At 41.9% G+C, this 24,768-nt stretch overlaps 1 protein-coding gene and 1 long non-coding RNA gene across 12 annotated transcripts in view; one reads left to right on the plus strand and one right to left on the minus strand.

The window, feature by feature from the left end:
• GALNTL6 (polypeptide N-acetylgalactosaminyltransferase like 6) overlaps window positions 1–24,768 on the plus strand; it is a 542,002-nt gene that overhangs the window by 331,971 nt on the left and 185,263 nt on the right. Inside the window, exon 1 of one of the 10 annotated variants that reach the window (XM_045018345.1) lies at window positions 3,824–3,892. The exons of 6 other annotated variants lie outside the window; for them this stretch is intronic. In XM_045018345.1, the coding sequence (XP_044874280.1) occupies window positions 3,832–3,892 (61 nt within the window). In that variant the 5' untranslated portion in view covers window positions 3,824–3,831. Of the gene's footprint in view, window positions 1–3,823; window positions 3,893–4,580; window positions 5,138–24,768 lie in introns of those variants that run through there. 3 more of the 10 variants (XM_045018350.1, XM_045018348.1, XM_045018342.1) reach the window with 3 other exon arrangements.
• LOC123371124 lies at window positions 177–23,923 on the minus strand. Of its 2 annotated transcripts, XR_006579716.1 has the most exons (5): window positions 23,879–23,923; window positions 21,794–21,899; window positions 19,482–19,573; window positions 1,635–1,757; window positions 177–328 (listed from the first exon to the last, which is right to left on the minus strand). It is a non-coding gene; the product is annotated as an uncharacterized LOC123371124 (long non-coding RNA). The 2 variants fall into 2 exon arrangements; XR_006579717.1 differs by lacking the exons at window positions 177–328; window positions 1,635–1,757 and adding an exon at window positions 18,901–18,995.

Raw genomic sequence — 24,768 nt, forward strand, 5'->3', positions numbered from 1 at the left:
CAAAGCCCAATGGAGTCCTTGGAAGGTCTCCTATTAACTTTGGTAAGTCTAACATATTATTGCTCTTTTACTTAATCATATAAAGAATAAAGATCTTATAAAATAATAAAGATGCTAACTGCAATGGCTCCTTACAAACTCACTCCTCTCAAGAGTCCTTGTAAGGGGCAGGGGAAACATCTTTGTCCAGAAAGACAGGTAGGGTCCTTTGCCTCATCGAACTTCTGCATTCTAGGATGATTCTCCCTCATGCAGGTCTCTTCCCCAGATGTGTGACCTTGCTCTCTTCTTCCCAGTGCTTTCTCTTTCTGTGTTTCTCCTGGTGATGCTGTATATAAGAAAGATGACTGTTTGTATCGTTGTTGCTACCACCATTGTACAGTTGTAACAGATCTTGTACAAAGTATGTCATAGAAGGGGTCAACGGAAAAGTTGTGATTTGCTAAGTATGATTATCCTGTTCATTATGCATATACCATCTTTGTATGTAAAGTTATGAATATTAACTATGTACTTATATTTTATGCATGTGTTATATTCCTGGGTTACACCCCCCCCCAATAAATTCACGTGGAGGCTAGACAGCTATGTATTGATGGCCCATTAAGAACACTTTAACAATGGGCCATTGAAGAAACTCATCCTGACCAGTAGGTCTTCCTGCATGTCTCGACTCTGAGGGGCCAATGGCCATCCCTTGTGATTCAGCAAAACATGCAAGGGCATGTGATATGCTCATGTGACGCTGGACTCCATCTTGAGCCAGTAACTTTCCATAAACAGGGGCTGTGGACTTAATTTGGTACAGTAAATTTCCATGCACATGTGGGAGGATATAAAAAGGCATGAGACATGTCCATTTTGTCTTAATTTATCACTTCTTTTCTCTGGACTGGATTTCTAACAAGGAAGCTATGAACAAGGACTGATGACCCCTGATGACCCAATCTGTTTGGGTGATTCCAGAGAGACTTTTGAAAGTTAGCAGTTTATTCCATCACTGCTATGATCCTGATCTATGAACACTGAAAATCACTAGTATGTATAAGATCTATTAACTATTTCTGACTCTTTTCTCTGCTTTTATTATTTAAACCTTTGGTTTTTAGTTACTAAAGTATTGGCATCAGTGTGATCATTGGGTATGATCTGAATTTTATATATTGACCTGGATAAGTGGCTGATCCCTTGGGATTGGAAGGCCCCTATATCTGATTAAATTGGTTTTCTGTAACTACTCATCATAAAGTCCAGTGGCTGAGTGGTGATCCAAGGGCCGGAATGCCTAAGGAGACTGCATTTTTTATTTCTTGTTAAACAATGTGGTGATACAGAAGTTTACTTTTGTTACTGGCTTGGTATAGCTAAGGATAGAATAACCACCAGTTTGGGGCATGTCTGCCCTGTTTCTCAGCAATCTGTCCTGAATTTGATATTCTCAGCTGAGATTCACTGAGGCACAGTGACACTCCCTAGTTTCCAATCCCTATCTTTCTTTATTCTGTCCCTGGTACCTCGCCACTGCTCCAAACAATCCCTCCCTGATACAGAAGAGGAGGTCTCTTTTTCCTTGGAATGCAGTTACTCTTTTGCAAGTTTTCAGTGGTCAAAACACTGTAATTAAACTGAAGCACCTTCCTGTTGTCCTCAGTCTGGAGTGTGCCTTGTGCATGTCCTGTCAGCAACACTGGATTCACATACATAGAGGCTTTCCATGGCACAGTAATTTCATGAATTGTATAATATCATCCAGAAGTCTAAAAACAGAGAATATTTTTATCAGCCTGGTGAAACCTTGTTGTGGGTGGAGTTAAACCCTCCTTGAGATTGACAAGTGTGAACTCACTTTTCAGTTAACATAACTGTAACTATAAGCCCCCACCTGAGACAAAAGGAGAATGTGAACCCAACCAGGAGCTTTTGTGAAGTATTGTTTTTGGATAGCCATGGGGAACGCAGAGCAGGCCAGAAAAACCTGGAAAAGACAGAGAGACAGACAGCCTGAAGAAGCAGTTGAAAACATGGTAGCTGACCCTGGAAGAAACCTGGGGAGAGGCTTTTGGCAAACTGAAAAGTGCTCTTGGTGCTGAAAGCAAAAAAAGGCTGTTTCCTGCTATTGATTCCTTCTGCATTCAGAGGCATAGGACATTACTGATAAATAAGCAAAACTGCATCAGAGAAATACCTGATTGTCATCAATTTCTCCTCCTAACTGGAACAATCCATTGGATCCCAAATATTTGTCTAGCTGCTTGACATCAAAAGAAACAGTTTGCTTAACATACTGAGATTTACACTTCTCATAAGCTAAACTATATAATAGATTCTCATCTTTGTTACAGAGAGAAAAAAAGAAAAGTGAATTGCCTAAATTTGCCTACATATTCCTTGAAAATCTTATCTCTCGATGAGAAACCCCCTGGTCTGCCAGTCAGCATCATGCTGCTGTCTAAATAACAACTCCTTGCTGCGGCCAGAGATCTCTCTTATCAAATCCCTATGACTGGGACACCTTGAGTATCCAAATATCTCCAGTAGCTCCCCCTGCCCTCCAAATCAGTTTTCTCCAGCTACCTACACACAGGAGAGTTTGGGGAGCATCACATTTATTAAGAGATGACTCTTAATGGTGATTAATGCCTCTCTACTTCATTATGAGACCTCATTCCACCGATTTTTGTATCTGGTTGGAACCCAATATATTCAGGTCTTTGTGGTGTTTTTCTTTTTTAAATCAATTTCTCTTCCAAGCAATTTTTCCTTTGCTTAAAATCACCAGCTCTTCCATCACAAATATACAAGAACCTCCATAAATACAATGGAGGAAGAATTCCTTGCACTGCCCAATCTTTTCCATATTATTACACAAGCTTATGATGTGGTAGGTAAATATAATCAGATATGAGTATTTTCAATTTTTGTGTTTGATCAAAGGTTTGTAGAGAAACAGTATCATTCAGGTAAAAATTAGGCTGCTTTGTGCAGCCTAGTTATTGTCAAGACAGTATCATAATGTGACAAGTCCTGACCCCTGACTGCTGAGCCATGCTACAGTGATCTAAACATTTTAATCTTTCTTCATCTATTGTGTCAGCAGAATAATTAAACTTCAAAATTGTTCTTGTTTAGGATATCCCTATTGAATGGCAATAAAAACACTGGATAGTGATTAATAAATGTTGGCATTTTCTTAGTAAAAGTCCCAGATGTTATCAGTTTGAAACTTCATCAGATGTCTGCTAGACTTCGTGTGATAGGAATTCAGAAAGCAGTTCAGAATACTTTAGCAATTTCAAGCTGTCACTGGCTCAGTGCTCCAGTCTTACTGTGCTGATTAGCCAACTGTCAGGCAGTGATGTCATTTATTTTAGGGGGAAAAGGAAAAAACCCTTCAATAATGCTTGTTTTAAAAAAAGAAAAAGAAAAGGCTTCTTCCGTTGTGTAGATCATAGAGTCAGAAAAAGCTCCAGGCTGGCAGGGGAGCACTACGTTGGGGAGGGGGGCACCCAGATTTATCCTTGCTTCCTCCTGGCAGAGGAACTTGGGGTGGGGGTGGGAAGCGGTGATGTACAGATACTGCTCTCACCCCCACACCCCGGTTCCTCCATGTCCCCCTAGGAGGTTGTATGTTCGGGGGGTGGGGGGAATAAGGAGCAACACCAAGTGCTCCATGCATCCAGGACACTTTCCCCACCTGGGCTGTGGTGTGAGGCGAGCATCAGGAGCTGCTGCTCTCCTGCCCTGCCTGTATGCAACCCAGGTGGGGAAAGTAACCAGGGTGTAGGGAGTCCTTACATTGCTCCTTCCATCATAGCCCCCTAGGGGTGCACAATGAGGAGCTGCATTTCAACGGGGGGAGTGAGCAGCACTGCCAGCTGCTCTGTACATCCAGGTCAGCTTCCCTGCATGGACACAGGAGTGGGGTGCAGGGGTTGGGATGCAGGAGGGGAGTGCAGGGGTTAGGGCAATGGGGGCAGGGATTAGGGGTGCAGGGGGGAAGTGCAGAAGTTGGGGCAAAGAGAACACAGTGCAGAGGTTAGGGGCTCAGAACGGGAGTGTAGGGATTAGGGGTGCACGAGGGAGTTGCAGGGGTTGGGGCAAAGGGGACACAGCATAGCAGTTATGAGTGAAGGGGGCATAGCATAGGGGGTGGGGCAAAGGGGTCACAGTGCAGGGGTTAGGGCCACAAGGGAGAACAGTGCAGGGGTAGGGGAGCAGGGAGGTGGGGAGTCCACATAGGCCATGGGCAATGGGGGGCACTGTGTCCATACAGGGATTCCAAAATGGAAGTTCACCCAGGGCACCATTTTCCCTAAGGCTGGCCCTGGTGAGGTAATATCTTTTATTGAACCAAATTCTGTTGGTAGAAAGGACATGCTTTTGAGCTTCATGAAGCTTTCCTAAGTCTGGAGAAAGTAACTAGAGTGTCTGAGCTAAATACAAAGTGGGACAGCATGATGGGGTGTTTACCCCATACAAGGCAGAGCTGGTAAATTAAGATGATTAACTTGATAGACTGCACCTGGGGAAGACCCAGGGCCTGAAGCACTGATTGAAGATGGAGCCCAGCTGGGGAGGAACAGGAAGAGCTGGCATAAAGGCAGAAGAAAGGGGCTGCAGAGGAAGTACACTGCAGTCAACTCTCTGGGAGTAGGGAGGGGATGTTTGAGGCTATGGAGGTCAGTAGTTTGCAGTTACTCCCTGGGAAGAAGGAATTTGTGCTGGTACACCCAGAGGGGAGGGGACCTAGAAGCTGTAAAAAGGGGTCTAGGGAAAGAGCAACAGAGTCTGAGGGAAAGCAGACACAGTTGCACATAAAGGGTCCTTGGACTGGAACCAAAAAAAGTGGGTGGCTGAGGTTCCTCTAACAATCACTGGAGAAGTGGCACAGATGAGGCAATGGAGCATAGATGCCCTAAAATGGTTATCTAGTGGGATTTCAGAACCCTGGAAAGGTAGGAGTATAGAGACCTGGCTGGAGGGCTGAGTCCCAAAGGAGCTCCTTGAATCCTAGAGGGAGACCCTGGGGTGAGGAAGACCCTGAAGGAAGGCCATCAGCCTCGCAGAGCTAATCCCTAGATGTGGCCAGAAGGAGGCACTCCAGCAGTGAGTAGAGCACCCCATGACAAATAGACAGGTAGGCATAAGGGGTTCACACATGTTGTAGGACAGGAGTCTCAACCTTTTTCTCTTTGAGCCCCCCCCCCCCACACACACACACACACATACACCCAACGTACTATTAAAAACTCCATGGCCCACCTCTGTCACAACTGTTTCTCTGCATATAAAAAACAGGGCCAATGCTAGGGGGTTCAAACAGGGAAATTGCCCAAGCTCCATGGTACATGGGGCCCTGTGAAGCTAACTTGTCAGACTTCAGCTTTGGTGGGTGGCGGGGCTTGGGGCCCTGGGCTTCAGCCCCATGCTATGGGGCTTAAGCTTTCTGCCCTGGGCCCCTGCAAATCTAATGCTGCCCCTGCTTGGTGGCCCCCCAAAACCTGCTTGTGGCCCCACAGTGGGCCCCGGACCCCTAGCTGAGAACCACTGCTGGAGGATACCACTTAAAATGAAGTGCGTAATTACTGGTTAGCAGGCAGTAGGGTGTGTTACAAATTGTTGTAATTAACAGAGACACTGGTTTTATAGCTAAGTCCATGGTTTTTAATGTCCAGCAGAATTTTTAATTTAAGTACCTAGGCTCATCTTTTGAAGGTGTTTGTGTAGGTTTTCTTTGAGTGTGAGTACTGAGCAGTCAGATATTGAGTGATCCCTTTGTGAAAAGTGTTTGCCCACAGGTGCTACAGTATTTTTGTCTTTTCTCATTTTTCCATGAAAATCACTATGCGCTTGAATGAACTGTCTGGTTCCATGCACACATAAGCGCTGACTCCGTGGGTGCTCCAAAATTAGTGAGTGCTCTGCACCCCCTGGCAGCCAAGCTCCCCTCCCCCCCCCACCGCCTCCTCCGCACCCCCCCGAGCACGCCATGTCCCCGTTCCTCTGCTTACCTCCCAGCGCTTCCCACCCAGCTACTGCCAAACAGCTGTTTGGCTGCTTCAAGGGGTCGGGGGGGAGGAGAGGGAATGTGGCGTGCTCAGGGGAGGAGGTGGGGAAGAGGCAGGGCTGGGGCAGGGATTTGGGGAAGGAGTCAGAATAGGGGCAGGGACTTTGGGGAAGGGGTTGGAATGGGGGTGGGGCAGGGCCTCATGGAAGGGGTGTAGTTGGGGCAGGAGCAGAGGGGGGTCGAGCATCCACTGATGGTAGCAGAAGTCGGCACCTATGCACCCACATAGTTGTTGTAGGGACATTTGATGCACTGGATGAGGTACATCCCATGTTGTGATAGGCATGTGTTTATGTATGATGAAATTTTGCATCTACAGTCAGAGAAAAACCACAAGAGACATTTTGATGGCTAATGTCATCACTCACACTGTTTCAAATAGGTGATTTCTGTGTTACAGTTTTTCATTCTGTGGTTGGCCTTGATTAACAGAAAAGCACTCAAAGGCACTCCTTTGTTTCCTTAACATCTGTCTCATTTTAGCCTTGGACAGTTTTGCAGTGAAGTCTCAGTCTGTGACTCAGTGGCACACAGCCAATATAATATTGAATATGGTACATTGTATTGTGTCAAAAAATAGTTGTATGCTTTCTAACTTTCTCTCTAGCAATCTCTCTCTCTCTCTCTTTATTTATGTATTCTGTTTTGCCTGCATTCCAGTCTCAAACCAGGAACCTGAATTTTGTTTTACAATTTTCAGTCAAAAATAGAAGTGGAAATAATAGGCCACATTTTGGAAAGCTGAACTCTATAGAAGAGAAAATTGTTCTGATCGTTGCCATAATTTATGAGGATTGTTGTCAGTAGGGCTAGGAGAATGTAATACTAAGGGGTATTTTCCCCATCAGAATTCCCTTCAGCTATGTTTGTGCCCTTTTGACTTCACTTTCTGCAAATACTCAAGTGATTGCATTTTACTCCCATGAATGTTCATGGGACGTAAATGCCTGCATTTATTACAGTTCGCAGTGGAAATGGCATATTGTATATGGGATGGCACACCATTTGACACAGCAAGGGAACAGAATACCCAGTATGCCTTGTAAGGGGTCCAGCAGAGAGGCAATTAAACAGGGCAGACAAAAAATCTGACACTAGGACTACACATACATTCTGTTTGTGGGAGTGTGATTGGAATAGTAAGGGGAAAGTAAACAGAATCCAAACCAAGTCACTAGGAGTCTTTCCATTAACTTCAGTGGGCATTGATTTAGACCCTAAAATCTACTGCAGCCTAATTTTTCTAGGAATGAAGCCTTAAACAAAGCCTGTGTGACTCAAAGTCAAAGGGTTTACAATTTGTTAGAAGATAAAGAGAATTTTGAACTATACTTCTCTTTAAACTGCTATCCTTGCTCACTCTGACAGCTCCAAAGCCCAGGCACTTATTCAAATTCTCCTTTAGATTACAATTGTTCATTCAATCAAGGACAGAAACAATACCATGTAGGGGTTTTTTTTGTGACCATTAACTGACATATTTGGAAATTTCAGTTATCGGATACTAACGGTTCATGATCAAATCACAGAATTAAGTCTTGTAAAATATTGTGTAATTATCAAAAATTAATACAGCTGCAGAAACTTTAGCCTGCTCATGCACAGTCTGCAAGCTGAAAAATAAACTGTTTGTTGAGAAAATTATTTGTTATGAATTACTCGCACAGCTTTAGCTGTCAGCTAAGAGTTGATCCCTACAGCTAAGAGACCATGCCAACTATTGTGGATGGGTCTTGCTTTTTTCTAATTGCCTCTCTTTACAAGGCATTTTTTTCAGTTCTGTGTCCTGATGGTTGGCTGCTCAAGTGACAAGAACTGTCAATGGTTATAGTGGGTAATTATGCTGATGCCTGCAGACAATCCATCATGGGTGGATTTTGCATGTGGCTTCTGGTAATTAATCATGGAGCCATGGAGCAGCAGTTATACAGCAGAGAGGAAATTTATCTTCTAAAGGGCAGTGCAGGGTTGGAGCATGAGGAATAATGAGTCTATAGATGATAGCTCTTGTTTACCAATCAATCTTTCCATTTTTTCCTTTTTAAAATTATATACAGAGTTTAGTGAAATCATTCACAGAATTGATAATGGATCAGGGTGGGGGGAAAAAACATTTGAAGAGCTCTTAGCACTCTTAATTATTAATACATTCCTTTTTAGTATGGAATGAAAGGTAAGAATTGGATCCTGTACAATTAAAGTGATAACATAGTTCATACAGTTTTGGGATGGGAGAGAAAGGAAATAATATTAGGGCTCAGAGTGGTAGCCGTGTTATTCTGTATCAGCAAAAACAAGGAGTATTTGTGGCACCTTACTAGGGCTAAACATAAGAGAGCCATATACCGCTTGCCATACTCAAAAAGCAGTAGTCTCATGGAAGTGATTTCCTTGCAAGGTATATGAAAGCTTCCCCTAAAATTTTCAGTCACCATTTAGGTCCTGGATCATATGGCATAGTGCTGTGGTACCAATAAGACCTGAGGCCTAATGAATATTGGCCTCCTCTTGCTGTTCCATGGATAGTTCCCAGCAATGACGCATTAGCCACTGGGCCAACAGGACCTGTACCTAGAGGTCCCGGCCAACTGGGGGCCCCAGAAAAAATTCACCTCCAGGCACTGGAAGCTTGGAACCCCAGCCACTGGGCAGGCAGGGTGAGGGAAGCCCTGCCCTCCCTGCGGTCCCTCAGCCCCATCCCTGTAGATGGGCAGGGCAGGAGAAGCCCCAAGGACCCAACCCTGGTTATCTGTAGCAATGTGTGCTGTGGCCATGGGATTGGAGGAGCTTGCTCTGCCCGCTACGGTCCCGGGGCCTTGATGCGCGGACTGAGCTTCTCTGGTCTTGGAACCGCAGTGCAGGGCGGCAGAAAGCAAAGGGAGTTGTGGGGATGGAGTGGGGGGGCAGAATGGGGGAGACCCTGGGTGGAACAGGAGCAGGCCCTGGGGAAGGGGCAGAAAGAGGTGGGGCTGTGGGCAGGGCTGCAAGCACAAGGGGGGTAGGGACGGAGGCAGAAGGGATGGGGAGGGGCCCCCCACTTGCTCTAGCCCCTGGAAACCTTAATCTGCCTCTGGTCCCCAGCACTACTTTACTGAAGATTTTACCTTTTTGTCTTCCATCATCATGAAGCTCCATGTTGGACCTCAGCTTATTATATTTGAGGTTAAATATACAGTTGCGAAAGGTACATGCATCTTGAAATGTTCAATACCTTTGCATCCCTTTTTAGAAACTGGCCTCATTGTTGGACTGCTTCTCATTCTTAGGCAGTCGGGTACGTTAATGATTGGCGTTCAGTCATAAGTTGCTAGACAAGTGATTGTGAGAGTGCGATCCTTGCCAGCCACTATTAATTCCAATGATTTTCTGGAGTCAAAGGGCTACTTGGAGACGAAAATTAACATAGTAGCATCTTTCATATGTGCTATTGGTATTAAATATACTGTTTGCCTAGGGAGAAGTTTCAGGTGTTGGATAATGTGACAGATATATACACAAACACCTGCCCCCATACTTTTTCAATGTATCCAAAGAGAATTGATACCGCAGCATTTCATCCACATTGAGACACTGAGTGCACTATCCTCAACAAGGATGGAGACTCCAAGTCCTTTGGAGCTGCAACTGGCTACATGCAGCAGTGGAAGTTGAACCCACTAGAGCACTTGCAGCTACTTGGTAGTTACATGATTTCTCTATGGTTCTTGTGGAGCCATTGACTTCCAGGCAGCAAGCAGCATTGCTCTCTCATACAATAGTTTATGCAGTCCTTATGCAGTTTTACTTCTCCAACATCAGAGTTATGGGACTACAGAGCACTGGCAGTATCCCATCACTTTTGACAGATTCAGGCAAATGTAGCGGTCCCCAGAGTAGAGCAGCAGGGCAGCAGATACTCAGGTAGAAGCAGTAGTGAAGGTGCATGGAGGAGGGGGAAAGGAACAACAGCATTCATTATTGTGATCTCAAAGTACCACCTTTACTATCGCTCATACAATGTCTTGAAGACCTTATTCACTTGTGACCGCATGTCCTTCCATATATTTATATTTTTCTGTTACTTTTTGCTTCCTTCCCCTTCTCCACCACACTCAACTGTTTTTTTACCCTTCTCCGATGTTGGCAGATGGTGCCTGCACATGATGTGTACTTTTAGGGATAACTGAAAAGTATGGTAAAATATATAGCCATAATATTGATCTCTTGTCAATAATTGACCAATCTCAGAGTTCTCATTTGTGCAAGCCCATCTTTACATCTGGGATTTCTGCCACTGGAGACAAAATGTCCAACCCTTGCCCCCATGATGGCTCTTATGATTTCTAGTGCACTAAGCAAATCAATGGAAAGGCTAGCCTGGAAGCCTATCCTGAGCATCCAGCAGTGAGTTCACTACTATGGCCTACCCCACTCTCTACAAGGTAGAGTTTAGTCATAGCAGGAAGATCAGATAGGACTCCACCCCTTTGTCCATTTCATGCCATGCTAAATCAAACCTGACCTGTCTGGAGGGCCATGCTGATATGTCATTTCCCAAAAGCTTAGATTCTATTGTTTGTTCAGTAGTTTGCACCAAAATGATCACCAAGTCAACACAGCTTTTGTAAAGGGAAATCATGCCTCATCAATCTATTAGAACTCTTTGAGGGGGTCAACAAACATGTGGACAAGGGTGATCCAGTGGATATAGTGTACTTAGACTTTCAAGAAATCCTTTAACAAAGACGCTCATCAAAGGCTCTTAAGCAAAGTAAGCTGTCATAGGATAAGAAGGAAGGTCGTTTTATGTATCAGTAACCGGTAAAGAGATAAGAAACAAAGGGTAATAATAAATGCCAATGTTCAGACTGGAGAAAGGTAAATAGTGGTGCCCCTCAAGGGTCTGTACTTGGACCAGTGCTGTTCAATATATTAATAAATTATCTGGAAAAGTGATAAACAGTGAGGTGGCAAAATTTGCAGACAATAACTATCTTGAGTAATTTTGTAAGTCCAAAGCAGACTGCGAAGAATTACAGAGGAATCTCACAACATTGGGTGACTGAGCAACAAAATGGTAGATGAAATCAATGTTGATAAATGCAAGGTAATGCCCACTGGAAAACATAGTCCCAGCTATGCATACAAAATGATGGGGTCTAATTTAGCTGTTACCACTCAGGAAAGAGATCTTGGAGTCATTGTGGATAATTCTCTGAAAACATCCACTCAGTGTGCAGCGGCAATCAAAAAAGCTAACAGAACCATTAGGAAAGGGATAGGCAATAAGACAGAAAATATCATACTGCTTCTATATAAATCCATGGCACGCACACATCTTGAATATTGCATGCAGATCTGGTTGCCCCATCTCAAAAAAGGTAAGTTGGAATTGGAGAAGGTACACAGAGGACAACAAAAATGATTAGATGTATGGAACAACTTCCGTATGAGGAAATATTAAAAAGACTGGGACTTTTCAGCTTGGAAAAGAGATGACTTAGGGGGGGATATGATAGAGATCTATAAAATCTTGACTGGTGTGGAGAAAGTGAATAAGAAAATGTTATTTACACTTCACATAACACAAGCATATGAAATTGATAGGCAGCAGGTTTAAAACAAACAAAAGGGAGTACTTGTGTGTCACAAGGCACAGTCAACCTGTGGAATTCTTTGCCAGGGAATGTTGTCAAGGTAAAGACTATAACAGGGTTCAAAAAAGAACTAGATAAGTTCATGGCGGATAGGTCCATCAATGTGTATTAGCCAGGATGGCAGGGATGCAACACCATGTTCTGAGTATCCCTAGCCTCTGTTTGACAGATGCTGGGAGTGAATTGTAAGTAATATCTTGAAGGAAAAATATCTGAGCAGTCTGGACTCATTCACTGGGGGGAGGAGTGAATCTTTCTTTGCTTTACTATGATCTGTAATGGAACTTGGTTAACGATGTTAGATTACTTTCACATCCCCACATGCTGAGCTGAGTATAGAACAATGTTTTTAATACTATGTGTTTTGCCTTTCATATAATGTTATACACTGAAGAAAAGTATTAAGTAAACATGCTATGAAATTTAAAATGTAGGCATAAAAGAGATTGCTGTAAAGAGTTGAATCTGATCATAAACCGGTTAGATTAAGGTTGTAAGAGCCAGGTATGTTTGAGTCTGTTTCAGGGGAAATAACTTCTCTGCCACTCTTCTTTATAGATGGCTGAAGTAGACTTTTATGTATAGTGTGTGGGAAAACTGGTATCGCATAAGGGCTAAGCAGGGGAAGCTGGAGTTACTGCCTACTATCTAACAGTAGTACTATCTGTTATCTTGGCCTTCTACTCACCACCCCCATCCACATCACTGTCTGTCTGCAGAGCTGTAACTAAGCAGTTTAGCGCCTGAGGTGAGCAAGCATATTTGTGTGCCCTAGAGGCAATGTTGGGAGGGGCATGCAGGGTTACATCCTGTCTTCCCCACCCGGTTTCTGCCTTCCATTTAGCACGGGCTTTTTCAAACTGTAGGGCACTGTGTCCCTGACCTATACTCTTGCCTCTGCCCCCGAGGAGCCTGATGCTGGCCAGCAACGCCCCCTGGAGCTGGACTCTGCCCGTGGAGCTTGGCTGCCATGAGATGCTCCCCAAGGTGCTCCCTGGAGTACTTATCCCCTGGGGCACCTGCCTCTCAGCTAATGTTGCCAACCCTCCAGGATTGCCCTGGAGTCTCCAGAAAATAAGGATTAATCTTTAATTAAATACTATGTCATGTGATGATACCTCCAGGAATATGTCCAACCAAAATTGGCAACCCTACTCTCAGCAGCCTGGTCACACCCTGCTTGCTGCCAGGCACCTGCCATTGCACTCGATTCCATTCTTCCCACACTCCCTGTGCGCAGAGTCGAACCACCCTTTGCTCCCCTTGGCTGCCCTGCCCCAGCCCCATGGCTTTCAGGCTCATGGCCACACAGCCCAACCCCAATGCCCAGCCCAGGCACTGGGGTTAGGTGGCTGCTGGCAGGGTGGACTCACTTCTGCCAGCTCCAGAAACGAAGGTGCTGAGAATAGAGCAACCCTTAGGGTTACCATATTTCAAGTTCCCAAATAGAGGGGTAGAGGGAGGGGAAACTGGATGGGGGTGCTGAATGGGATATTTGGGGAAAGTGCTTGAGGAGTATGTGTGTACTTGCAGGGGGTATATGGGGTGGCACTGGAGAGGGAGCACTGTCGCACTCCCTGTCATGGTGTTAGGGTGGCTGGCACAGGCCCAGGATGCAGTGCCAGCCCGTCAGCACCTCTCTGCAGGTCCCTCTCCCTTCCCAGCCCAGGGAGCCAGTGGCATTCAGTGCCCTGCCCAGCTGCTGCCACCACCGCCATGGTCCTAGCTCTGCAGGGACAGCCTGCTATAGCTGGGGTCACTGGGTCCCTACTACATGGCAAGTAATAATAACTGTAGGTAGAAAGAAGTGCAGATTGAGAATATTGCAACACGGAGAGCAGGAAATAAAATTAGAAACCACAACGTTTGGCAAAAGCGCATAGGTTGACATCTGATCTTGCTCTCATTGAAGTCTGTGAGTTTTACAGTTGAATTCAATGGGATCTCTTTAATCTCATCTCCCTTTAATGAAAGGGAGCTTCCATTAAGTACTTGCTTTTCATCAGGTGATGATTCCTTTTGTAAGATTTTCATTGTAGCCCTGCTCATTTGTCCTAATCAGAGAGTAGTACTATCAATTAGCTTGAAAATTCTTAGCCCCCACTCACTCAAAGAGCCCTTCTTGTGATTCTCCTTTCTCTTACTTGTTTTCAAAATTCTCTTGTCTGTTAACACCACTCCAAAGATAAAAGGAGCTACCTCTTGAAGATGATTTCCCTGCCCTTCATCTGGTCTCACTACAAGGGGGCCATCACATGATTTGTTATGAAGTGAGGTGACTCTTAAAGTAGCAGTGTAGCAAGTGTGCAAAACTCTGACCTCAAGAAAGCTACTTTAATTGAAGTTGGTATATTGTAGTCCAGCAAACAGAATGGCACAGTTGAAATCTTGAATTTAAAAATGTATGAATTAACATAGGGTCTTTAATTTATAACAGAGAAGACAGCCACAAAATATTTTCAGACTACAACCCAGTTGTTTTTGACAACAAGATTCATAAAGTAAGTGAATGAGGGATGAATTTTGGGAAGACTTTGGTTACAACAAGGAAAGCATATACTGTAGCATTAAACTTTGCAGGAATTTAAAATCTTGGGGATGCTACTAAGGTCAAAGATTATAAATAAATATATTCATAGTAGTGTCACATTGTACCAGACCAAATATTTTTTTGCCTACTAGCGTATTTGCCTCCTATTTGAAAGTTGAAGAAATCTGCTTTTAACAATGCTTCTTCCAAGTTACTGAATTGCTGTCCATCACTGTACTAAAAGATTAGTCATCATTTGGCACAAAGTCAGAGCTCTTCTAAACTATAAATAAGGCTATGATTTAGGCACAGGTATTTTTAGTAAAAGTCATGGACAGGTCACGGGCAATAACCAAAAAGTTATGGTCAGTGACCTGTCTGTGACTTTCACTAAAAATACACGTGCCTAAATTTAGATGCTGGAGGCGAGGGTGCTCCAACGGATGCAGATACTGGGGGCGGCCCAGGGCGCTGCCACTGACTCGGGCGGGGTCAGCTGCTGGAACTGCAGAAATCACAGAGCTCCCAGAAAGTCATGGAATCCGCGAAAGACTTGCAGTCTTAACTATAAATAAAATGCTCCAAAGTGGTATTTTAATACTGTTTGTTGTGGCAAAGAATTTGCCCATTCTGTTAGAAGGTGAAAGGTATATTAACTGTTCCCTCTGTTTGCTAGCTACAAGATGTTCTCATTGATTATATTCTATTTGTATCATCTTTTAAAGATATCATAGAAGATTAGGGTTGGAAGTCCATCTAGTCCAACCCCCTGCTCAAAGCAGGACCAATCCCAACTAAATCCCAGCCAGGGCTTTGTCAAGCCGGGCCGTAAACCTCCGGAGGAGAAAATATATTTGGTTAGGGTTAAAATGATCATTATTTTACTACTCTATATGCTGTAGAGCAAGTGTGTCCAGCCTGTGGACCTTGAGGCTCATAATTATGGCAATTATAGTACAAAGAAAATTTGTGTTGGTATTTGATTATAAAATGTGTTCCCTAATACCTGTAGCTTTCTCAGGAGGAGTTGGGGAGCAAAGCAACCTTTGAGGAGAGATTTGGGGTTTTTTTCCTGGGAAAACTGGAATGTGTGTGTGGAGGAGGGGATGGGCTGAATAACTTGGGACTGGGTGGTAGAAGGCAAAACTCGGGGCCTCCTAGGATGTTGCAGGTGTTTCCTTCAGTGATATGGGCTGAGGAGGGTGGTTTTTCAGGGGGAGGGATTGGGGAAGAAGGAAGAAATAGGTGTATTTCTGAGGGTTTGGGATGCTAAGAGTAGGACTTGAAAATGGTGGATTCATATTTCACCTCCAAACCCAGCTGGTACTCAGGAAGAGCAGCTTTGAATCTAAATTTTGGTGTAAGCTCAGAGCTGCTCGTAGGCTCTTACGTTTTTGGATATGGGGGGAGGTATAGCTCAGTGGTTTGCGCACTGGCCTGCTAAACCCAGGGTTGTGAGTTCAAACCTTGAGGTGGCCACTTAGGGATCTGGAGCAAAAATCAGTACTTGGTCCTGCTAGTGAAGGCGGGTGCTGGACTCGATGACCTTTCAAGGTCCCTTCCAGTTCTAGGAGATTGGTATATCTCCAATTATTAAATTAAAAAGATATAAGATCTTAAGTCAGTTTCTTAAGAAGTTAGGGGAGAGGAGAGCAAAGTGGGGACTGGAGGAGAAAAGTAGCACCTTTAAATTGCCCCTTACCTCCTGATTGTAGTCCTTCCTCCCCTTAAATTCCCCACAGCTGAAAAGGTTGGACATCCCTTCTATAGATTTTAATAATATCACTGCAAAAATATACAGTGCTTTCTATCCCAACCAAGATGTTGGCTGGATGTTTCTCTTTTTTGCAATGAAGTGGGAGTAGGCAAGAGGTGGATTTGCAAGCAGGGTGGGTTGGAATGAACTGCTGATTCTAGGATGGAAAAATAATGAAATACTTTGGGGAAAAAAATGAAATGCTTGAGTCTCCCACTCCCTCCATTGCCCTCTCCTCCTTTTGTTTTGTCTCTTTATTTCTAGATTTAGATATTTAAATTTATACATTTAAATTTTTGTAAACATTTTATATACATAGATATCTACTGGATTTTTGCATATGGGTGTGCTCTCGGCCCAGTAAGTTTGTTGTGTGGGAGTTTGGCATGGTGGTGGAAGGTAATTTGGTAAAAGGGGAGTCAGAGGTATGGCTGTGATATGTGCTCTGTGGTGTAGGGCTGTTGTGATATTGGTGAAGTGGGGGAGGAGCAATTTTTGTGCAGAAAAACCATGTTTTGAAAGATATCAGTCAACAAAAACGATAGACTTCCAAGTATAAACTTCGGACACAGGCCAGTTTGAAATGCTTTCTACCAAAAATGTATGAAAGAAAGCAAACATAAACTGCAAAGAAAATGTGAAGGGCATAGAAACTAACAATGACATTTCATACTAATAGGCGATATACATATAGAGAAGCAGAAGTGTGTGCCCTACTTGAAACACATTTCAGAACACAACTTTAATTATGGAGTCGTGATCAAGCACCTCCATAATTACCATGCATCTGCAATGTGTACAACACAATAGATAGGCCACATTCCTCATTCGTGCACTACAGTGCAAAAATTGTAATTTCGGCCTCCTTTTTGCCCACAGAAAAATAACATACTATACACTTCACTATTGCACCACCATGTATTTTAGTGTTGCTCTATATTGCTTCATTTGGCTCAGATCTTTTTTTTTTTTTTCATTTATTGTCCCAGTCATGCAAGGGCCCTGTTGAATCCAGTGGAAAGAACAACAAAAATAGAGACACTGGGCTTTGATGGCCTTTCTGTGTGTGCGTGTGCCTTGTGCCTTCCACTGACACCTGTGCAAAGCAGACTTTAGCATTCTAATTTTGTAGCATTTTACACCCACTTTGCATTCACTTTGTGCTGGTGTTAGTGATTACACAACATGCAAGATCATGGAGAATTGGGCCCCTTATTTCTCCACCTCCATTCTGCCCTGTGGCTCAGAGTCCATAGGAGGAGGTGGCTTCCAGAAACGGACAGTTACTGAAAGATTAGATTAGCCAGTCTTAGGGACCTTGTCTGACAAATAGAGCACAGAATGCTGTGAATCTCTTCTGATAAACAGAGCTCTTCTATATAAAATATAACAGCCTAGAGGAAAAGTGTGTTAAGCTTTTTATAATTTTTAGTAGTATTTTTAAGTAGTGAAGTGTGTACATTGTGACCCAGAAGTTAGTTTAATTAGCCTCAGCCCAGGAGGTTAATTTTAAACTAAAATTATGTCATGGTCTGCTGCTTTTAAATTAAACTTTTACTACTTAGCCATGTGAGCATATTTTATTTTTTAAATGACTTTATAAGCAAATAATTAACGAAAGTCTCCCAAGGACCATTATAAAGTGGAATAGGTGCACAAGGAGCACAGACAAATGTCAAACAGGAAATCATCATAGTCATCGATCTAAAAGTGTTTCTGTGAAATCTTCATTAATTCAGTGCAAACTTGATGCTTATTTGGTTGAACACTAATTTCAGATTTTCCACTATTATTCCTCCCCAGAAGGCATATTTACCCTTTTATCAACTAACCTGAATTTTAGAGGCACTCTATGGATGGTACTGGCAGTACATGTTAGATGTTGCACAGCAGTGATCCAAGAGCAGAAAAACACGTGACTGCCCTCCTCAGTTTGAAGAGGCATATCTGATTTTGTGTTTATTTTCTCCATAGTACCTAAACCATTCAGCAGCACAAGTGACTGAATAAATCAAATTGCATTCTATACTATGGCAATCTCAGATGAACCAGGCATTGAATACGTTGTTCAATGTGTAATGCACTTTAATGGTAATTAAGTACAGTACATCACATCTTTCTGTCTAACTAGAGCTGGGTGAAAATTTTCATAGAAAACTTTTTTAGGTGAAAAATGCAGATTAGACAACACCAAAGTGATCCACCAATCTGTTGTGGATTTTGTTGAATTATTTTGGTTAAAAACAAATTCCAATTTTAAAAAAAGAGTTCAAAATGACGATTTCAACATTTCCTTTAATTGAATTTGTTTTTGTCAAGATAAAATGATTAGTTCAACCCAATATGATTTTTTTTTTCAGATTTGCTGGCAAGCCAAAACATCTGTTGTTTGTACTTCTAACATTAGTGAAAATCCAGTTAAGCACTAGATCATAGGTTTTGGGAACCAGTGAGAAAGCGTCAGGGGTGGCTCAGTGCATTTTACTTCCCCAAGCACGGCAGTCACGCAGCTTTTGGTGGCATGCCTAAGGGAGGTCTGCTGGTCCCGCGCCTTCGGAGCCATCCCTGGGAAGTGTGTACTTTATATAGTTCATCTACCTGAGCCTCAGCCACCGTCACTGATTTTTAGTTTGCATTTGTTAATGATTTTGCATCTACCTGTGTCCAGGCATTTTAGTCATAAAACATAACTGGGCAATTAGTTTTAAAACTAATAAAAAGTGGGTAATACCTATAGCAGTTTCTTTAAATATTTTGGAACTTTGGGCAACTCCCTCCCCCAATTTTATTTTTTTTCCAAAGAAAATTGTACAATACAAATATTTTTCAAACTCTGTGCAAACAGTCAACATCTCAGGTGTGCTTATTACACAGTATACATTTCTTGCCACTGTCAGGTGGACTTTGGTGGGTCCTGTTTGTCAAAGGTAGCTGGTCCAGAGTAGGCAGAACCCGCCCTGCTTGTCAGTGGTCTGCACAAACCTCAGATTGAGAGGAGAAGGAAGGCTATTGAAGAAACAAAGAGAAGGGCCCTGACTCCAATGATGATGTCTGACTCATCTGTACATCATGATACTGTAACTCATTGAAATCCAAGAAATTACATCAGCATAAAACTAGCATAGCTCAGTGGACAATCGGGCCCATTAACAGTACTGCATGGGATTATGTACCGATTGCAGCTATTACTACTTCCTTCTTCTCTGCTGTCATCCACCCATCTGTGTCCACACTAAATTGTTCATCTTTGGTGACACAAAGAAATAAATCTAAAATAAAATCTGTCGTTAGCCACTGGCTCTTTGAGCTGAATGGATGCACCCAGGTAGGGTTCTTTGATGCAGTTGTCCTTAATACTGTCTTTTAGGGATCAAATTTTCCCTTGAGTTTTTCACTTTATTTAAATATATATATTTATTTACATTAATGTAGTCAGTTAATTTACATAATGCATAGCAGCCAGTTGGCCCAATCCTAGAAATTCTTACTCACGTGAGTAGTCCTATTGTAGTCACATTGGCTGAAACCACTTCCCATTGCAGTCAATGCACAATTCCCATTGACATCAGCTAAAGTTAGATGCCCTGAGAATAAGAATTTGAATGATCAGGCATAGATGAGGCATGTTGACTCTTTGAAAGAGTTTACCATCTAAATAAGATAAAATAAATGAACATGAAACAAGACACTGAACAACAATCCTGAGAAGACTCCGTGTGGGGAGTAGTAGTGATGATGAGGAGGGATAGGAACACATGGTAGGGAAAAACGGTGGCACTATCCCAAGCTCCACCTACAAATGATGCCAAAATGAAATGAAACTCAGTCAATTATGCATAATCTTCAGTATGAGATCATGCCTCTCCTTTCTCATATCCTTGATTAGCAATTAACAATAAGCTATGTTTGACATTTAAATGATCACTATTAGGGTGTCAGAATTAACACCTCCTTAAAATGAATATTTTCATTTTTGCCACTTGCCCTAGAGTTAAGTATTAGAAAAAAGTGAAAACAGATTAAAAATACTGAAAATTGAATGTTGGATAAAAACTTTGATTTTTTAAAAAAATCTTCCTTAAAGATTCTAAACTAAAAATGCTTATATCATCATATCTGCTCTCCTCACAGACTCCTGAGGTGAACCCCCAACCCAAACCAATCCAGCTATATACTGCCACTCAAGCATAAGTCAGTAAAGAACAGCAGGCTTATACTAAAAGAAAAAAAATGATCAGTCATTCTCAGTAAAGCAATTACTTGTTTATTAAGAAGTAATATTTCAGGAAATTACTTAGTTTTTATTGATTAAAATTTACTATAAGAACACCCTGTAAGTGCCATAAATAAAGTACTTTAATGGGTAACTGAATTAATTAGTTTAATATGAACAAAATGCTGCTATTACTAATGGGGAGGAAAGGGTGGTCTTGTGATTAAAGCACAGGAGTGGGAATCAGGAGATCTTGGTTCTGTTCTTGACTCTGTCATAAGTTTACGATCTAATTTTTGGGACTGTGGTGCCCCTCTCTGCCTTGGTTTCTTTATCTATAAAACAATTCTTCTGTACCTCATGAGTGTTCAGTCTTAATTTACTAATGCTCAGAAATCACTGAGATCCTCAGAAATTGCTATAGGTGTCTAAAATATTATTTAGAGGAATAAACATAACTAATTTTACTTGTAGATGGTGAAAATTATTTACTAAACTTAACATCAATTACTAAATATACATATTTGGAAATATATTTTTCCTTTTATTGGGTGTATGTATATGTTGCCGCAACCACCTTTAGCATGAACTCAGGGAATATTTGAATGGATAGAACAGGCTTGGAGAACAAGAAAATCTTTTTTGAACACACAGGACCATTTCCTGGTTCCATTGAAATCAACAGGAAAGCTCACCTTGAATTCAGTGCAACCAAGGATTTGCCCCACTTGAAAGAAGCTGACTAGCTATACTCCACAAAGGCAACTTACTTCAAGGTTGGGAATGTTTAGTGCTCTACAGACTCTGTACAACTACTAATTACTCTTAACATTTTTAGTCTCTTCTTTCCTTTCTGCAGCCTCTCCTCCTGTCTCAGCCCCTCTATTTCCTCTCACACCCCTTACTTTCTGAGGGCTGCCCTAATTTGGACCCACCTGACTACAGCCCCCAGGAATAGGTCAGGCTGCTGGGAATTGCCAGTGAGGAGCACTTCACATCTCTTTTCCTGGGGCATGCTGCCTACATTTCCCTTGCATTGAGGGTTTCTGCAGGGGGCAAGAGGGGTGGCAGAGAGCCAGCATAGCCAGCTCTAATCCATCTAGAGACTCAACATGGGAAGGATGCATCAGAAATTAGTAGAATTCAGTGATTATAAAACAATAATCAATTGGCAGAATGATTCTTTGAAATGAGTAAATATATTTCACTCCAGAATTGCAATCATCAACTCCTAGACTTGTTTTGAAAAGCACTAAAAATATAACAGAAGAAGGAAAAAAAGGAAGAGGAGAAAGAGAGAGAATGAGAATAAATCTTCTTGTTATTGGCAAGTACTTACATGTCTACTCCAACTCAGCAGGGTTACCCTTCTGATTGAAGAGAGCCTTAGGCGGCCTTTCCCCAGTACCGGTAAAACTACCTTTGAGCCTGCTACTGATGCTCTTGGGGCTACTTCTCTGGAAATGATGGCTGGTTCTCAAGCATAACTAATCATATTTAAATTTCTGACAAATAATGAAGCAGAAATGTTTTCTGTTCTATTGCACAAATGCTGTTTGAGGAAGAGACTTGAAACTTAAAAATCACTTACCTGAAATGCAGCTGTTCAGTTCCTTGGATCCTTTGAACAAAGTCTAACTCATTCCCATAACATATTGCTATGTTTCCAGCCTCGCTTGTTGCTTGCAGGTTGTAACCTATAAAGATATCACAATGTGGTGTTCATGAAAACTAGGTCTTGCTTCATTCCATTCATTGCTAAACTATTTATTTCACTGACAGCATACATCACCTGTAAGGAACAGTACCAGAGTGGTTATCTGTGCACTAGAAGAATGTTTATTTTAAATACTAGTATAAAATCACCATACTAGAATGTGCAGTATTTTAAAGTGTGAGACAATTAAGATAAATACAGTATGAAATACTTAGTTAAGTAATTGTAATTAATCAGGTTTCTCATACGTTGATTGAATTTTGGGTTTTGTTAATGTACAGAATTGAGAATTCTTATAAGTGTATCAGTTTTATTAATCAAAATGGAATGTAAAGGTAATTAGGAATTTACAGAAAGTAAAATAAGGTTGGATACATGTTACGGAGTACAAAATTTAAATGAAGGAATTTAACAGGCTATTAAAATTTTACTAAGAAGTAATAGATTCAATCATAATAAATTCTTATCACAAATTTGTCAACTTACTACTCTAAGGAAGTGATTTACATACTAGTATGTCTCTATGGATCCTTAACACAAATCCTTATCAATGCATCACTCAACTGAAAATTACATGACTGTCAGCGAAAGTTAAGTCAAAAGTAATTCTAAGTTATATACTTAAACAATTACGTAATTACTGAAATATCAGTATGATTCAAAATTAAGCCTTTTTTTCTTTATCCCACACATACAAATGTCTCTCAGCAGCCCAGGGTATATAGTTAATAATTCAAAACTGCTTCTGATTTCTCTTGCAATTCACAATAGGTATAATCCCTTCAAACCTAATACTTTAAGTAATTTACTATACAATTTTATTTACTATTGTTTCAATATTTAGTTTATTTAGCATATGTTTTTAATAATCCAAGATTCTGTCTCTTGCCTTAGAAGCTTTCAGTCTCATATGTTGTTATAGATCATGTGTTATCTGAAAAGTAGTTGCTAACTCCTAATTGCTCTGGACCTCCTTTTTTTTTTTCATGCAAGTAAGCTCAGTTTCCTTTAGAAGTTTATAATTATAGTTTCCTGCTATAGCACAATGAATTTTAATTGTATTGACTCAAAATTATTTCTAGATATTTAGGATAAAACTTCCTAGTGTACTGCAAATATACACCATACATTTTTCTGATGAACCATAGGAGGTTTGTTGTGGGGGAATATCTAGACTTTTTCTCCTCCTCTTAGGCCATGGGTATACTAAGGGATGAGGGAAGAGAAGGGAGCTCTGGGATGTGCAAGGGGAAAGGAAAAAATTTGTGTGTGAGAGAGCGAGAGACAGACCGTGACCAGTTATATATGGGGTGAGCAGTAAAGTGGGAGAAAATGGGGGATTGAGGGAATGTCAATCATGCCTCCAAGGTTTCCTGGGAGTTTTAACCTTTTCTAGTAGGACTTCAAGCCTGACAAGGCCCCCTTAGGTCCCTCAGACAGGTACTCAGGTCTGAAAATCCACAAGAAGCTAACTTTATGGAGAAGCTGCCTCCAGAGCAGAGTTCTGCTACTTGAAACATCTTGACCTGCAAGTCTGCTCCTCTCTCTGCCTCCAGCTTATGCCCTAACAGGCCATGGCAGGATGTGTGACTTCTAGATGTCTCACAAGAAAAGCTAATAGGTCTGCTCTGGAGACCGCTGCTCTCTGTAATACATCCTGTGACTGCCTAGGCAGGAGTACTAAACTGATAGAACTGAAGAAATCTGTTGGATTAGGACTCATGTCTATAGGCTTAATACCTGCAAGGGAAAGCCTAGATATGGGGAGAGGGCCTGGGTAAGGTGAGGAATGACTTAGCCAATCAGAATGCTGCAAGAGATTAACAAAGCACGCTTATTTTGTCTGGCCAAGTCATTTGTACTGTACTCCATCACTGTAATATCTACGTATCTTTACATTTGGGTCATATACATTAAATATTATGTATTTTAACTGGGTGAAAAATGATGTCGTCATACCACACACTCTTTGGATGTGTATGCAGCTCCAAGAAGCAATATTTTGTCTGTTATCAGCAAAAACAACAAGGAGTCCTTGTAGCACCTTAGAGACTAACACATTTATTTGGGCGTCAGTTTTTGTGGGCTGAAACCCACTTTATCAGATGCACGGAGTGAAAAATACAGTAAGCAGTATATATATCACAGCATTACTTGCTTACTGTATTTTTCACTCTTGATATATATACTGCTTACTGTATTTTTCGCTCCATGCATCTGATGAAGTGGGTTTCAGCCCACAAAAACTGACGCCCAAATAAATGTTAGTCTCTAAGGTGCTACAAGGACTCCTCGTTGTTTTTGGGTGAAATTTAATAGACTGGTGTACAGTTGGTCAGACTAGATGATCTAACAGTCCTGTCTGACATTTAAATCTTTGAAGGCCATCTTGCATTCATGTATGCTCAGTGTTTGCTGAGAAATAATGGGACATGGAACTTTTCAGCTGAAAGCTGTTACTATGATATGGCAGTTTGCTGGCCTAACTGACATGAGCTGGTGTTCTTAATCCAGTTCCTAGTGAACATGTCTGAAATCCTGACCTCATTAAAGTCAAAGGCAAAACTCACATTGGGAGAGGATTTCCCACTGGGGCTAGGATTTCGCTCCAGATGTCCACATCATAAAAGTCAGATGACCAGTTCTTAGTGCCAAGGATACTAGGCTGAAGAGACCGCGAGACCCCCTAGCTGTGGATGTCACAACTCAGTTGATACAGATTGGTGAAACCTTGGAGACTTGTTCTTCTGCTTACTCTGCTCCACTTGGTCTTTAGTCTCTAAGTGTGAACCATTTCCAGTTGAACTCCATTTACCATTAAATTCAACTGAACTAGGATTAGAATTTAA

This window comes from Mauremys mutica, chromosome 5, assembly GCF_020497125.1.
Source record: "Mauremys mutica isolate MM-2020 ecotype Southern chromosome 5, ASM2049712v1, whole genome shotgun sequence".
Lineage (NCBI taxonomy): Eukaryota > Metazoa > Chordata > Testudines > Geoemydidae > Mauremys > Mauremys mutica.